Source organism: Phaenicophaeus curvirostris, chromosome 19 (assembly GCF_032191515.1).
Source record: "Phaenicophaeus curvirostris isolate KB17595 chromosome 19, BPBGC_Pcur_1.0, whole genome shotgun sequence".
Taxonomy (NCBI): domain Eukaryota; kingdom Metazoa; phylum Chordata; class Aves; order Cuculiformes; family Cuculidae; genus Phaenicophaeus; species Phaenicophaeus curvirostris.
The window spans coordinates 8,846,326-8,862,678 of record NC_091410.1 but is presented as its reverse complement, the minus strand read 5'-3'; the positions used below and the strand labels follow the sequence as shown (position 1 = coordinate 8,862,678).

General features: G+C 51.9%; 1 protein-coding gene across 7 annotated transcripts in view; it reads right to left on the bottom strand.

Annotated features, from left to right (window-relative positions):
* BAIAP2 (BAR/IMD domain containing adaptor protein 2) overlaps nucleotides 1–15,823 on the bottom strand; it is a 49,207-nt gene extending 33,384 nt beyond the window's left edge. For all 7 annotated transcript variants that reach the window (XM_069872559.1, XM_069872558.1, XM_069872555.1 and 4 more), the window contains exons 1-3: nucleotides 15,751–15,823; nucleotides 5,446–5,521; nucleotides 3,424–3,510 (exon numbers count right to left, since the gene is read on the bottom strand). In XM_069872559.1, coding sequence (XP_069728660.1) covers nucleotides 3,424–3,510; nucleotides 5,446–5,521; nucleotides 15,751–15,822 — 235 coding nt within the window. In that variant the 5' untranslated portion in view covers nucleotide 15,823. The remainder of the gene's footprint in view (nucleotides 1–3,423; nucleotides 3,511–5,445; nucleotides 5,522–15,750) is intronic.
* Nucleotides 15,824–16,353: the final 530 nt, after the last annotated feature.

The window sequence follows — 16,353 nt, the reverse complement described above, 5'->3', positions numbered from 1 at the left end:
GGTGCTCTTCAGCCCCAAGAATCCCAGCCCCAGCATCCTAACACTTTCCCAGCCTGGTGGAAACTGCCTCTAGTCTCATTCACCAGGCGTGTGCTTCCCTGGAGAAGAAAACCCCTTCCCATGACTTTGCCATGGCCTAATTTTCAAGGGGGATGACAGAAACAACATTTTGAGTAGCATCCAAGGAACCTAAGCAGGAGATGGACAGGGGTCAAAGTTACCCAAGCACTCACATGTGAGACTGGAGGTCCTTGGAAGCGCCTACAAAGCATTCCTGGAGCAAACTGTCATTGATCAGAAAGCATTCATGCTCTTCACACAGGCTTAAAAGCCACCATAGCAACCACTGAAGATGTGAGGAACAGCATAAGGAACACCTCTCAACGAGGAATTGTGGGGAGGTGTTTAATTCTCCAAGGACCAGAAATCAGGCCACAGCCTGGGGAGCCGAGCAGGGAGGGGAGAAGCTTTCCTGCCATCTCCCCACAGTGACCCAGCTCCCGGGAAAGCCACAGCAGTGGGGTTCAGATAGAGGTTTGCCAACGCCAGACACTTGCACCCGAAAACTCAAGCCACAGAGCCGATTACAGCTCAAGTACCTTATTACCGCTAGGTTTTCCATTACCACCCAGGATTATCCTGTCTACACATGGGTGCTAAAATCTGATGGAGAATTTACAAACAATGCGAAGCGCTAAGCAGCCAGCGAGCAGCGACCCAAGTTCAGAGGCTGCGCTCTGGCAGGCTAAATGTTTTCAGCAAGACAAACAGCAGCATCGCTGGCATTGGAGGAATGTGGTTTTAAAAGAGCTGAACAAGACAGGCTGTGCTGGACAGCTGGGATGGCCACACACAGCCACGGACGGGCAGCTTTCCAGTGCCCAACTCAGAGTAATTCCTTGGAGTCACAATTGCTGCTGGACAGACGATGACTGAAAAACACCGTTGGCTTTGAACACCAATGGCAAGAGCCACAACAGCTCCCCCAGCAGCCTCTGAGTGTTCACCCAGCTCCCTGGGGTGCTGTGAGCCTACCTGGAGCTCCCTGGCTCTGGCTGGGATGTGTCACCATGGGGGTACCGAGCCCCCGCAGCATCACTGCAGTGCAGGCAGGAGCGAGGCTAAAGGTGTGCCTGCCTTCATCACCTCTTAGACACTGGACTCACATGTTTTAAGTTCTTTTGACACCTCCTGTACCAGAAACGGCATTAGAAAAGGCTCCACATTTAGAAAAGAAAGGGTTAAGGAGAGAAAAAAAAAATCTCAAGTTCTTTCCCATGGAGGCTGGACAGGGATGAGAGCTGCTGGTCCCAATCAGAGCATCTTGGAGTCCTACCTGACATCTTGGAGCAGCTTTCCCTGTCCTGTCCTGTCCCTTCAAGGAGAAAACCACCCAGGGAGGGAGTGGTGAGGGCACAGCATTACTGCAAGCAGCAATTACCAACATCCCCATTTGCTGCTGCCTCTAGGAAGGAATGAAATAACCCAGACCCCAGTGCTCCTTTCCGGCACTATCAGCAATCACAGCCCCAGGACTGATAAGGTAAAGGTGTTCCCAGGAAAAGCCATACCTTTGGCTAGCACAGCCTGGGTCTAAAACATTTTCCAGCCCCTGTTTACACATCCCGCTCGGAGTGGGTTGTGTCCCCTGCTGTTATCAGCTCCAGTAAACTGCAGCAAGAAATGTTATCTTAACTTTCTTCTGCCTGGAGCAGCTGCCACAATAAATATCAGCCAGATCAACAAAGCAAGAGGTCCGAGGAGCAGCTGCTCATCATGGGTCCGGGCTGAGCAGGAGCTGCTAGGACCTTCCCTTAGATGATCTCGCACCAAGAGGGGGAGGCGCAGTAATTTGGAAACGCTATAAACCAACCCCAAATACTCCAGACACATGCACCAGATCACATCAGGAGGGTGCAGGAGGGCATGAAGGATGACTTCTGCCAAGCCACCACCCTTAGGCAAGGAAGTAGGACCAACAGGAGACACCAAAGCTCGATTCTAAGCCTGAACAAAGCCTGGAGCTGCTCTGAAGAGGAAGCAGGTTTTGTGGTCGCCAAGCTCCTGCCCTCGCACAGCTGAGCTGCCTCTGATAAGGCTTTCCCAAGCTTTCACTTCCAGGAGGACAGAGCTGCTGCCTTTCACCCCCAAAGAGGCAGAAGAGGAAGCCCTTGGATCTGCACAGCCTTCCAATCTCAGTCACTGCATGCGCCGCACACAAGGCTCTGTTTTATTTATTGAACAGAAGCAGATTGCTATAGGCAGCTCTAATCCAAGCGATAAAATCGGTTTCCATAGACACTTACTGCTTCCCCATCAAAATTCAGATGCAGGCAGCGAGCTGCGCACGGCTGAGCCACAGTGGGAGCTGGGGCTGGGGGTGAGAGGTGTCTGACACCAAACAACATGGCAAAACCAAAGCCGGGTCCCTCCAAGGGGCTGTTCATGGATTGCTTCATCAACTTGTAGAGTCATTTCAGCTCAGCCTCTTCTCTGTTAACTGACCTGATTGCATTAATGAGTCCAGTTTGCCATCTCCTAGCACAGTGATCTGGAGAGCCAGAGCTGCGGGAGGGACTGGGAGAAGTTCACCTGGGGCTGCAAAGGCAACCAGACCAAAACCCATCGCAGCCTCACGAGAGCCTTAACAAGAAGCTGCAGCATCCCTGGGGGGAGCTGGGAATAGAGCCGCCTCAAACCACATCTGTGCAGCAAAACAGCAGCACAGGGAGAACATAGGAGCTGCGTCTGAGCTATGGGGAGAGGGGAAAAGCAGTTCCCGAAGGACCTACCAGAGGAATAAGTGTAAGAAAGGGAAAGGGGTTACCGAGCATCCCAGCTCGTGATGTCTGCTGTAGCTCTGATGGACATAGCAAACAACTCCACAGCTGCCTTGCACCAGGATGCTGCAGATAACACGCAGCAGATCTTGCAACAGCTCTGCCATGCTCAGCAGGGCTTCAAGTAGAAACGCAGCCTAAGCACTAGGTGCCTTCTACCAGAAGAAACGCTGCTTCAGTGCGGTTGATCTGCCTCTTCCCCACACCACTCCCTCCCCTGCATCATCCCCTTCAGAGGACCAGAGCCAGGCAGCACTGCCTCAGCTCCCAGACCAGAAGCCAGGGCTTTTCTCTTTGCAAAGCAAGACAAATACACCAGCAAAGCCGCTCTCTGCAAACACTTCCTCTTTGCAAACACTGCGAGCTGACAATGCCCTAAAATCCAGACATTAAGAATAGCAGGCTCCTTTTCTTCCCCGAGCTACATTAACAGTAAACACTGACACTTTCACCATTCACACAGGGTAGGATCAGCTCCACATTGAGCTTGTTATCCTCACCAACAGCAAAAATCTGGTTTCATTCCTGTGCTCAGAGCCTGCTCCAGACGGTGACTACATTTAGCAGTAAATTGGTGACTTACCCAGTTCTTTAGATCCTTGGCTTTCACTGGCCAACTCTCCCATCTTAACCAGAGCATCAAAGTACCCTTTTGCTGCATATGTCATACCTAAAAGCATCAAAAAATGCAGGTTATATTCTCTTTAATGGTTATTATAACTTCTATGGCACTGAACAGATACTAGACATTAAGGCATTACTTCAAAGGGCTAAACCCCACAGGGAGAGACAAGACAACAAACAGAAGAAAAATGAGCAAAGAAAGCTCCAGCAGCAAGATTACAGGGTTATTAGGAGAAAAAAGGTACATGCAGGGCCTAGATGGTTTTCATTCCAGTGCAGCCATCAGCCTGCCTAATGCTGCTCAGAAAAGTCACTGTGGAATAATTGAATATCACAGACTTTCATTATAGTTCAGTCTTGTTTGTTGACATTCCAGCTACACACACTCCACTTTAATCAGATAAGCAGGGGGTTTCCTCTAATCATGAGAACATGGTGTACGGCTTGAGCTCAGCACCATCAAATCATGCACCAAAGCGTGACCTATAGGTGAAGACGCTTCCTCCAGACACCCCCCCAAGCTCAGCAATCCAAAGCAAAGGATGACCAAAGACAATTTTTAAAATTACAGGAAGATCTTGGGCTTCGAAGCGTATTCACAGCAGGGATGTGAGGAAAATAGAAAGCAAGCAATCATACTCGTCATCCACAAAATGCTGCGGTAAAAGCACGTTCAACTTTCACTGTGATAAAACAGCACGCAATAAACCGACTCCACCACACGGATAATTAAAAGCTGCATTATGAGTATCACATCTTAGAAGAATGAATAAAAGTGCTGTTCCAAGTGTAGTCTCTTCTCCTCCCTTCCCTGCTGCCTGCACCCACCGGAGACCCAGCAGGCAGAAGCACACCCAGCTCTTTCCTGCTTTGTTAGCATCATTAAGAATAGCTGGGAAATGCTGCTGCTTGTAAGGACACATTCAGTGCCCCATCCCTGCAGGATCAGAGCCTACAGCTCCTGCGCAGTGGGCTGGGATGGGCAGGTACTTCCCACCCCACGGCCACTTGATCCATTAAAACCCAATTAAAACCAGTGCTGAGAACTGGCAAGGCAGCAGCGTGCAGGGGAGTGCCTGTACCTGAGAGCAGCAGGAGGTCTGCGTCTTAAAAGATCCTTCATTGAGACATCAGGAACCTCATCTGACTTGTGGGAAATAGAATTTGCCCCAGGCACAAAGCAAGAAGGGACAGATCCTTCCCAAAGGTCGTATTGCAAACATCAGCATTTAACAACATGAGACACCAACATTTTTTTTCTTTTTTTCCACTGGTTTAGAATTATGACAGCCTCTTCCCTTCTGGGCATTTTCACTGAACCAATTAAAAAATAAAATCCTGGAGACGCATGTGGTGCAGCTCTGAGTGAAAGAACGCAGTTGCCTCTGGGGTCGAACAGACCCTGCCTTAAGCCTCCTGAAAACTGAGCCAAGTCAGGCCAAGGCAGTATGCAAAGGCTTTTTAAGTCAAAATAGACTGTTTTTTGGTTTTCATCAATTCATATTTGATTTCTGATCATTTAAATCTACACCTCCCTAAAGACTCCCCCAGGGCCCTGTGTTCCCAATCAAGAACTGCCACCACTATTTTGTTTTTTTCCTCTCTCTCCCAATACATTTATAGGCAATTTGAACATTCAATGACATCACTAAAGAGATCTTAAAATCTTAATACTAAAGACTTCGAAGTAACACTTAAATCTCCAACCAGCTTATCTCTATTTGTCATCCAGGTGCTACCCAATGTTTTAAGACTCAAATCCTTTCTACATCTGTGGTCCCTTGCATGTCCTAGCATGGATATCCATGAACCACCTCCTGAGCTTTCTCCCTTCCCCTCTCCCAGGGCAAAAGAGCATCCCAAGCTGGTTTTCCATCTTCCTTTGAGGTCACAACGTCCAGCTAGACCCAGTGACCCCTCACCAGCCTTTCAGCCCCCAGCATTTCAGCAAGAAACACATCAACGGTGCAGTTGCACTTACTTGCTAAGGCTTTTTCATAGGTCTTCCCCATAGAAATGAAATTCCTGAGGCTGGGATTGAACTGCTCCATGATCGTCTAGAGGAAAAGAAGAATCATCAAGGATTAGCAGGGATGACCGGGAGCCAGACAGAGCAGTCATGTTGAACTTAATGCTCATCAATGTAATAAGAGCAAAGAAAGCCTCCCACACGCCTTCTCAGCAACTCAACCCAAGCTTCTCAATGTCTGCATGAGGATGCTGGTTTGATAACAAGCTCTAAGCTCATGTCTTGCAAATAATGCTCAAAAGCAATGGACCTATTGGCCTGGAAGAGCAAATATTTTTCTCAGTTTAGGTAACGTATGGGGTCAGGGCAGTGCAGAAGTGGCTCAATGCTAAACCAAACACAACAAGAAGAGCTGTTGAACGTAGCCAGAATGTCAACTGAACATAGCCTGTGCTGCCACTTCAAGCCAAGCCTCCTCCAGCCCTCTGCAAGAGCAGGTTGGAGGCATCTCCACCACTCCCTAAGCACAATGGCTCCGGAGGGCTCTTCCCCATGCCAGCTCCAACATGTGCCCTAGGCACTGCTCTGACACCAGGCAAAAGCACAGCCTGGATGCAGCAGGAGGGGCAGAAATGCCCTAGGTGCTCTCTCTGCATCCTGCAGCTCCATGGAAGAAGATCAGCCTTGGGTTTTGTACACCACAAGGCAGAGGGTCAATAATAAGGTGGTTCTGCAGTGCCGCTAGGGCAAACCGCTTCAATGTTCTGAGGTCAGCGAGTGCCCCAAACTAGAAAATTATCAGATATAGCAAATATAGCCACATAAATAACCACGAGTGTCTGTTCGAGACAGCAGGCAATGGCCCTTACACCAGCCACAAAGCTGACCTGAGCTCTGGGAGGTTCCACTCTTGGGATGACCTCAGAAAGCAGGATCAGCTCGGTCTACCACGGACAAGTGGAAAGGGCCAAAGAGTGGTATTAAAAATAACCACCAAGGAGTCAAAGACACCAAAGCCACCATCGTCCCTACTGAGCTGGTGGCAGCCACAGCTAAAGCCAAACACAAGGAATTACACCTCTGTCTCAAAGCGCTTGGTGTCACTTTCCACCTGCCTACAACCGCATAAATTAGGGTGTCAGTGAACACCACAAGCTCTGTCTGACAGCTTTGCCTCCCTTGCTTTAAGGTCCTTATTTAAACATGGGGAGGGAAGGAATAATCGGATCAGGAAGAACGTCTCTTTGTACATTTGGCACAGCAGCTACTGACCCTCCCCTGCCAGAGCTATTCAATCCCGGCGCCGATAGCATCTCTAAAACCAGACACCGATTCCCAGCTGAGCAAGAGAAAACAAAATCTCCATTCTTTCCCTGCAAATTCGACCTCTGGACCAAGCCCGGCGGCAACAGAGCAGCCCCAGAGCTAGTTCTGAGCCCCAGCCCTGCTGTGGGGACAGGCTCCACCAAGGGTGCCACCAGAAAAATCATGTTTAATAGCCAAATATCCCCACATGCCTGGAGCAGGAATGCACAAGCATTATCCCCAGGAAGCAAAGGCTCTGCACCCCCCATACCACGCTGCTGGCAGCGTCCCATCCCGGGAAGGGGAGGGAAGACGACAGACACACTTATGGCGAATAAGCTGATTAAGCATCTGTCACCTCATCTGAAGCTGGCCAAACACTATAAAGCTCATTTTCTGCCTGAGGCATTTTTATCCCAAGTTCCTGCTGCCCGGCCTTTGGAGAGCAAGACAGTTTAATTTTCTTCCACAGGTGCACGTCTCCAAGGCTCAGGCAGCACCTTCTCCCTGCTCCAACCAGTCATTTTCCAACTTCAGTGAGCAGGAACCCGCGCGGATGCTAGCTTGGAGGCCAGCATCGAGATGGAACACCACCTAGGTGCTGGCATCCCTTGGTAGAAGAAATCCCTTGAATCCTCCACGGAGCAGAGAAGCAGCCCAGCTCCCAGCTAGAGCAGCGGGTTGAGGATGGCTCCAACCATCCCAGTAGCCACCATCCCAGCAGCTCTCAGTGATTTTGGGTCCATCCCACAGCGCTATAACACAACCCTGCAAAGGACAGAAGATGATTGCAGGGATCTGACAGGCAAACACGAGGCTAACGAGAACCTTCGCTGCTAATTAAGGCTGCAGGTCAAGCTCCGCAGCAGCGCGGCGCACACAGAAGCTGCTTTGGGGCAGCACAGAGCAGTTTAGAGAACACGCTCCGCTTGAATAGAGAAAATTAACCTGTAGCAACAAGCCACGTAGCGAGTTGTTTTCCCTAATTGTAGGAGACAATTGCATGGGAGCTAATTAACGCTAATACGGAGTGCTCCACGCTTCCCACGTCATATTTAACTTCGATCAAATCTACCTGCGTTACCCTGTGGAATGGCTGGAGGTGTAGGATCTCAGCCCATAGTGGGGACACAGACACATCCCTGTCTGAGGAATCTGAGGCTGGAAAACATTCGCGTGGAAGAAATATTGGCAGGATTTCTGTGGGGAAGGGATTTTGAACAGTTTGCTGGGTTAAGCGCGGTAAGTGTTTATGCATATGTACGTATACATGCACTTACAAATAAAATGATCTTTGCAGCAGTGCCTGTGTAAACACATCTTCCCAAAGCACGAAGCTTAGGGAAAAAAAAATGAATAGGATCCACAGACAAAGCATCAGCAGAGCAGTGGTGCCCGTTGGCAAGCACTGACCACCCCCGCAGCGACGGAGAGCAGCGCCCAAAGGCTTAAAGAAGCCAAGATGCTCTTGATCTGCGGGTTTTGAGGGGATGGATGAGGTGGAGCACATTCAAGAAAATCCCCTTCCAAACCTCAGCGCATCTTCCACAAATTGAGGGAACCTAAGCACAACTTGGCCTCGGCAGCTGCCAGCATCACTCAGGGCAATACCCCGCTCCTCACTGGCAAGAGTCATTTTAAAGCAATAAATAAAGAGAAAAAAGCCCCCAGAAAGGGTCCCAGGGTCCCACTGATCAGCTGAGGACGGGGAGAAGCAGCTCTCTGCTGGCCAAGTAAAATTCATGAAACCTGAGGAGGAAATTTGCTGAAAGTGAATGTTTTTAAGGCACTGTCTGAAGACTCCCAACAAAACCAGCCTGGAAGGATGAAGGCTTTTCACTACAGAGATAAAAATAGAGTTTTTCATGCTGCCTTCTCACTCCCAGGGTGGGAAGGGAAGGTGACTCTAGAACTAACACACCTTTGCCTCCCCTCCAGGTGAGAAACTGAAGAGCTACCAGCTGCTAAGGAGAAATACTGTCAAATACACATATTTATGGCACAGAATTTGCTCAACAAGCAATCACTTCGCTCACCCAAGACACCACAGCACCTCACTGGCTGCTGCAGGTTGTCTCACCAGCGGATGCACCCCCAGCTACCTCTGCCTTGGCCCCGTGGAGCCAGGAGGGTAGAGATGCTCACCGGGGCTGTGGAAGAGCTTCCCTTCAGCTGGGAAGGTGAAGCCAGGCTTGCAGGACACTACAGCAAATCTATATTCAGCAAAATTCTGGTAATGAAAGCAAATCTCGTTCTCCCTCAAATTTTTGCTCCATCAGCGCCAACCGCAAGTTGTTTGCCTTCCACACACCGCCTGGGCAGAGTTTAGAAAAACACAGACAAAAAAAACCTGGCAGCTGAAGGTTGAAAGGGCTTTGCTTTGTTCCACTGCACTAAATTCCCTGGGTAATACCACTCAGCTCTCTGGGATTGGCACGGCTTTATTCAGCTGCCAAAAAAGAAACTAATGCAAAGCACGAGGTCTCCAGGACCTAGTCCTGCTGAATTCGTCTGCGGGGGGAAGAGGCAACAGAAAACAAGGTCTCTGTCTCTCCCCCCCGTGAATGCACTTCATGCTCCAGCAAAGATCTACCGCCTGCTTCCATGCCATAATAAACTTTTACTCAAGGGCTGACTGAGTCCTTCCCAAGAACAAGCTGGAAACAGAGCAGGTTCAGGTTATATCAGGTTTCTCCTGCACAAAGACCTGCACGACACCTCCTCAAGGACTTCTAAGAGTTTAAAACCAGGTTGCACAGTTCTACCCAAGTCCATCCTTGGCTGTAGCCTCCAGGTAACTCCTAAAACTGAAAATAGAGCAAAATGAAAAGCAGGCGCCCATTTGCTTCGCCGGGGCAGGAGATGGTCTGCGGGCACAGTCTCTTGTGGCTCAGCACCACTCGTGGTGCATCACTGCACGGCTGGAACCTCACTCTGCAACGATCACGGTGCCGTAACTACTGCAAGACTTCACATCCAGTCTCTCCTACAAACAGTAAAGGGCAGGGCTCCTGGATTTCTCCAAGGAATGAGCATCACCATAAATGTCACAGTGTGCACTGTGCCCCAGGCTCCTCTCCAAGCCAACCCCAGCAAGGACAGCCCAGGTAGCACTCGCTGGGGACAACCTGGGCACCTCAGTGAACACAACTGATGGACTTTGAGCTATAAAAACAACTTTAGCGTTTTCCTAGCACCATTCTGCTGCCCATACGCAGCAGTGAGCCACGATAGATCCTTGAACGACCCATGCTGCATCATGGCATGGGTGGCCCAGGCTCAGTCTAGCATCCGCAGCTTCCCTGGGTGATTCACAGCAGGATGTTTCATGACCACCAGTGCTGTCAGAGGGGGCAGTGCCATGGGACTCTCCGTTACACCACAGCCAGGCTGTAGAAGCGGTTCAGCTATAAGGAAGTCCTGTTTCTAAATGGGTCAGCCCTGCTCCAGGAATGCCTTCATTATTTCTGTATCAATATTTAATGCCCAAACAAACCCCTGGGCTGCCTCCATCTCAGCACGTCCTGCCCTGTGCCATCAGAAGACAGCCCTATAGTTTTAAGAGCCAAGTTTCTGCTGGGAGGGGAGCCTCACTGGACTCATTAGCGGGGCTGATTTTAATTGCTTACAACACACCCACCTCCAACTCCGCCGCTGGGAACATCCCCATCCAGCCCAAGTCCCTGGTATCTCAGTTTACCATAACACACAACACAGCAGCATTTCACAACCCGAGCTGCTGACGGCTGCCGTGCCGCATCCCTCCCTCGCCGCTGGCGAGACCACCTCCGAGCGTTCCCAAAGCTCACTCCAACCCAGCGGGAACAGCTGAGCTGTTGTCCTCCAGCTGGGGCTCTCACAAGGTCCTGCCCCAAAGCCAGATGGCACCACCAGGGCTCAGCACTGTGTTTACTGGGGAAAGGGCTCAGGAGCAAGGGAATCTGAGAAAAAAAAAAATCCAGGTCCTCACCTAAAGGTATTTAACTTCTACTAAGTCACATCAGAGGATGAAGAGACCCAAGTTTCACAGAGAGAGCTCTGAACATCTTTATAATCAGGGCCCAGGCTTGAAGGAAACCAGCATGGGGACCTGCCCAGTGCACAGAAACCCCCAGCACACAGCACCCACTGGGAACGTCTCATCGGTGCCCACCAGCAGTCCCCCCACAAGGCAGACCTGTCCCCCAGCATCGCCAGGTTGGGATCTCCACTGCCTAGCTGGGACAGTCACCAGCCACAGCTCTTTGCCTGCAGACCTCATACCAAGGGGCTCAGCACAGCTGAAGGCTTCAGCTCTGAGAGCTTGATGCAGGAGTGCAACCTTAGCCACCAGCAGACTCAATGCAACAAGACACTGAAGGCAAAGCCAGCAGCTGCCTCCATCCTGAGGAGCACTGTCTCATCAGCAGGACCTGCAGGTAGCACAGGAAACGCTTTGGGGTACCCAAGGCAAGTTAGGAGCCACCTGCTCCATAACAATCCAGGAGCTTCAACAGTTGGGAGATGTATCAACTTGGTAGAGGTTGAAAACCACTCTCCTGGCCCACAGCAGCATGGTACATCTGCAGAATGAATGGGGCAGCAGGAGGAGAGGGCTGCCTCGCTTCATCTCCTGCTTGGGAAAGGGCATCCTTCTCCCAGGTAACAGGGGACAGGACGAGAGGGAATGGCCTCAAGCTCCACCAGGGGAGGTTCAGGCTGAACATCAGGAAAAAATTTTTCATGGAAAGGGTCATTGGGCACTGGCAGAGGCTGCCCAGGGAGGGGGTTGAGTCCCCTTCCCTGGAGGGGTTTAAGGGACGAGTGGACAAGGTGCTGAGGGACATGGGTTAGTGATTGATGGGAATGGTTGGACTCGATCTGATGGGTCTTCTCCAACCTGCTGATTCTATGATTACCCAACAGCGAGCCCACCACATTGCAGCCAGCCCAGCACAAAGCCTTGCTTCAAACAGACCTGGCTGCAAAGCCAAGACGCCTACAAAGATGCAACGCTGGCAAAAAAACATGTTGCCCTACAAAAACACCACAGCCCCAGGCCCTGCTCACTACAGAACGAGCCCAGCCTCCACCCTGCCAGCCTCCGCAGTTATTGCTGGGAGAGGAATTTTGCTGAGCAGCTCCAAGCCCCAGCACCCAGCCAACAGGCTTCCCACATTTGGGGTGCAGGAAGCCCCAACGCAGGGAGCGGAGAGGGAGAGCATCATACTTGGAATTCAGGACCGGTCCAGGCTGACTCCAGGGGCCAGCTGCTTCCTCACCGCATGGTCCCTCCACTGCCAAACACACCAAGCCACCCACAATGTCCCTTCTGATTCACTTGAGCAAGAATTGCTCCCCTTCCCTCTGGACTTGGAGATAATGAGGCAAGAAGCTGTTATGCTGGCAATAACATTTATTACAGCTGATGTGTAGCAAACGACTATCAGGAATTACGCTTGCATTTGTGCAAGACAATTGGGTTGAGTTTGGGGTGTTTTTAAAGCAAACACCTCTTCAAACGCAGAGCTATTCATACACCGTTGCAAAATGATCTTCCACATGAAGAAACAGCTTTAAAATGAAATGGAGGTTAGCCTGTAAATGGCGATAATCTTATCTGTCATAAATGAGACAGATTTGTCTTCAGGGGAACGCAGAATTTGCCAGTATCTTCTTTCTGCGAAGAATTCTGTGCGAGGGGATGAGCAGAGCTCGGAAGCGCCGCACAGGGAGCGGGGTGGAGAGCTGCCCTCCCACCGAGCACCCCGACCCTTCACCCACAGAGAGGTTTCACCCCCACCCCGTGCCCGCAGCGCTGTGCTGCTACGATGGGGTCCACGCGAGTGAATCAGCTCCAGGGAAGGTGGGATTACGTTGGCGGAAGGTGCCAGCAGCCTCCGTCTCCCTCTGTAATTACTACAGATGTGTGGGCAGCTGCCTGTAGTGGCAGCATCAGCGAGGGGGTGGCTGACAACTCCTCCACCATCTCATTAGCACAGTCATTCCGAGAGTGAGCACTGGTTCTGGAAGATGATTACAATGGGCTTCCTAAGCAGAATGCCTTGGGAAAGCCTGTGCGGGAGAAGGTGCCTGGCACAGAGCTGCCTGCTCCTGCTCCACATCTCGTGGGAAATCGTCTCAACCCCCTGATCCGGCTGCTGCTGGAATCCCAGCAAGGTGAAAGCAGTGGTTGGAAGCAAAGCGTGGGGCTGCTGGATGCCCCACAGCCCTGCTCTGGTGTGGGGTTTTGTGGCTGCAAGAAGGCAAGGGCCAAGCCTCCCCCAGCATCATCCTTCCTCAGAGTTGTCCTCTCCTCACCACAGTGGTGTTCAGGCTTCTGTACAGGCCAGAAAAGCACAGGACCAAAAACACATGGACAATGAGGGTCTGAAGCTCTGGGAGTGCTTTTTGACCTGGAGACTCCAAAGCTTATGGAGCTCCACGGAGTCCACACAGTCCCTGAGCCTCCAGCCTTCATGCTGGGTTCCAGAAGGTTGCAGCGAGTCCTCAAAGAAACAGGGAGACACCAGGTACCCGCACAGAACTCGGACCACACATCTCCAGAGGCCAAGAAAAGCATTCCGAGGAGGAAAGGCCCCTCATTCATTGCAAGAAACAAATGGAGCCACGACTATCCCTCCTCCACCTCCCAGCACAGAGACACCAAAGTTGGGTAAAACCATGAGATCTGCCTCCAGCTCCGTGTCCTTGCTCTCTGCACTAAAACACTGAGAAATTAAAGTGTTCATTAACTGGTCATTAGACCTTTGGACCCCTCTCGAGTCCAGCTTTGGCTCCTGGGGCCAAGAGGTCCCCAGGCTTTGATGGGAGGCGGCGCTGCCTCTTGCTCTGGGGCCAAGGGCACTTTGCTCCATCTAACCCACAGCTCACGCAGCCCAGGAACGATGAAGTCCATGGTCAGAGGCAAGGGAAGAGCCCAGCCCACATTCACCCCTCACATCGGGGGAACGAGCATCATTTAAGCACAGTTGTTGCGATGGCCCATGAGCCAACCTGAGCGCTCCTTACAGGGAAATTGTGGTAACAGCAGGTTTGCTAAGCAGGTCATAGTTCTTAGAGGACAACACGCCTCAAACAACAACTGAGTCACCAGGTGAAACTGTTCCCAGCAACTGTCCCCAGACCGACCACACCATCACTCAATCTCGGTGACAACCCTGGCAGCTCTCACCCTGTTTGCCCAGGCAGCTCCCAGGGCCGAGCCGCGCTGATCCGCAAACACTCGGCTCCCTGGGAGGGAAAAAGCTCCTGCTTGCGCAGGAACCTGACCACGTCAACACCCGCCGTGCCAGGCTCTGCCCAGGTCCAAGAGCAACCTGCTCAGTGCTGAGCCCGGCTGCATCAGCCACATTTCAGAGGTGGAAGGGAGCCCCGCACACCAAAGCCCCCGCTGTAGTTAAACCATAAAATGGTTTGGGTTGGAAGGAACTTGAAAGCCCATCCAGTTCCAACCCTCCTGCCATGGGCAGGGACACCTCCCACTGGATCAGGGGCTCCAAACCCCAACCAACCTGGCCTTGAACATCTCCAGGGATGGGTCAATCCTGTAGCCAGAAGGCTCCACTCACAGACCTGCTCTACATCCACAGTAGCCAAGATTCCAGGTGCCATCAGCTCCATCTGAACAGCTGTTACGCCCCAGGAGCCCAAACCCCAAGATTTAGAACTCTGCTACCTTGGTATTTTTTGTACAACATCTATCAGATTTTTTTTTTACTTCTTAATGCTCCAAGTAACTCAATCTCACCACTTAAAACACAGGAAATCATGCGAGCTTTCCAGTTTAACAAACGACATCCTGCGTTACACGTTAGGCTAGAAAGGTTTTATTAGACTTGCTCACAGAGCTCAGTGGAGCAGAAACCACTTCCTCCGCGAGGAAAATTAAAGCACATAAATTAAATTATGACACTAGGAGCGAAGCAAAGAAAAGAGATTTTTTGAGAGATTCTCAAACTCCAGCTACAACCAAGAGGCAAGAAAAGGCTCCGATCGCTTTTAATCACTGCGGGAAAGGGAGGAATTGCTGCCAAGCCGCCCAGGGCTGGGGTGATGTGGGGACAGCGAGAAGGCAAATTCCCAGGTGGGGGATGCAGCTGGGAGAGGCTGGGGGTACCCTCCTATGCCCCCTTTACCACCCTGTACCCCCTCCTATGCCTCTACACCCCCTTTTCTTACCCCTTACCCAGTATCCCTTCCTTTACCCCCTTCCTTTACCCAATACCCCTTCCTTTATTCCCATAACCCTTCCTTCACCCAATGCCCCTTCCTATCCCCCTCTTTCCCTTTCCTTCACCCAATGCCCCTTCCTTTATCCCCTTCTTTATCCAATACCCTTTCCTATCCCCCCTCTTCCCTCTCCCTTCACCCAGTATCCCTTCCTATCCCCCCTCTTCCCCCTTCCTTTACCCTGTACCCTTTCCTTTACTCCCTCTTCCCCCTTCTTTTATCCCATACCCCTTCCTTTACCCCCTTCCTTCACCCAGTACCCCTTCCTATCCCCCCTCTTCCCCCTTCCTTCACCCAAAACCCCTTCCTATCCCCCCCTTCCCCCTTCTTTCAGCCAAAATCCCTTCCTATCCCCCCTCTTCCCTCTTCCTTCAGCCAAAACCCCTTCCTATCCCCCCTCTTCCCCCTTCCTTCACCCAAACCCCCTTCCTTTACCCCCTCTTCCCCTTTCCTTTATCGAACACCCCTTCCTTTACTCCCTCCCTGTACCCAGTATCCCTTCCTTTACCCCCTCCATATACCAAATACCCCTTCCTTTACCCCCTCTTACCCCTTCCTTTATCCAACACCCCTTCCTACCCCCCCAGTACCCATCTCTTCTCCCTTCCTAAGCCCCGTTCCCCACCCCATCCCCATCCCGGGGTCCCGGGTACCACTCCCACCCCCGTCGCTGGGCGCATCCCTCGGGCACAGGGAGCGGGGCTTGACATTAAAACGCTCCTACCCCCCAGAACTAAAAAAAAAAACACCCCAAAACCCGCGTGGGGCTTTGGGCCTGACCTTGTAGACATTCTCGGTGAGGCGGTGAACCTCCTCGGAGCGGGACATGCCGGGCGGGCCGGGCAGCACCATGGGGCGCAGAGCGGGGCTGCGGGCACCGGGAGCGGCTCCGAGCGGCGCCCACCCGGCCTTTTATCGCTGCCGCCGCCCGGCCCGCCCCGCGGGGAGGAGCAGAGCCGGCGACGGGGAGGGACGGGGCGGAGGAGGAGGAGGAGGAGGAGGGAGGGGGCTCAGCATCCCGTCCCCCATCGCGTATCTCACGCCTCATCCCATCCTCAATCCCCCATCCCGCCCCGTACCCCATCCTTGTCCCCCGTTCTCCGTGCCGTCCCCCATCTCATACCTCATTCCTCATCACATGCTCCATCCCACATCCCATTCCCCAACCTGCACCCTGTCTCATACCCAATTCCCCCTTCTTTACCCCATCCTATACCCCATTCCCCATCCTGTACTCCACTCCCCCTTCGGTACCCCATCCCATATGGCATCCTATACCCCATTCCCCATCCCATACCCTTCCCATACCCCATCACCCATCCTGTACTACCCCTATACCCCATTCCCCATCCCATACCCTTCCCCGTCCTGTACTATCCTATA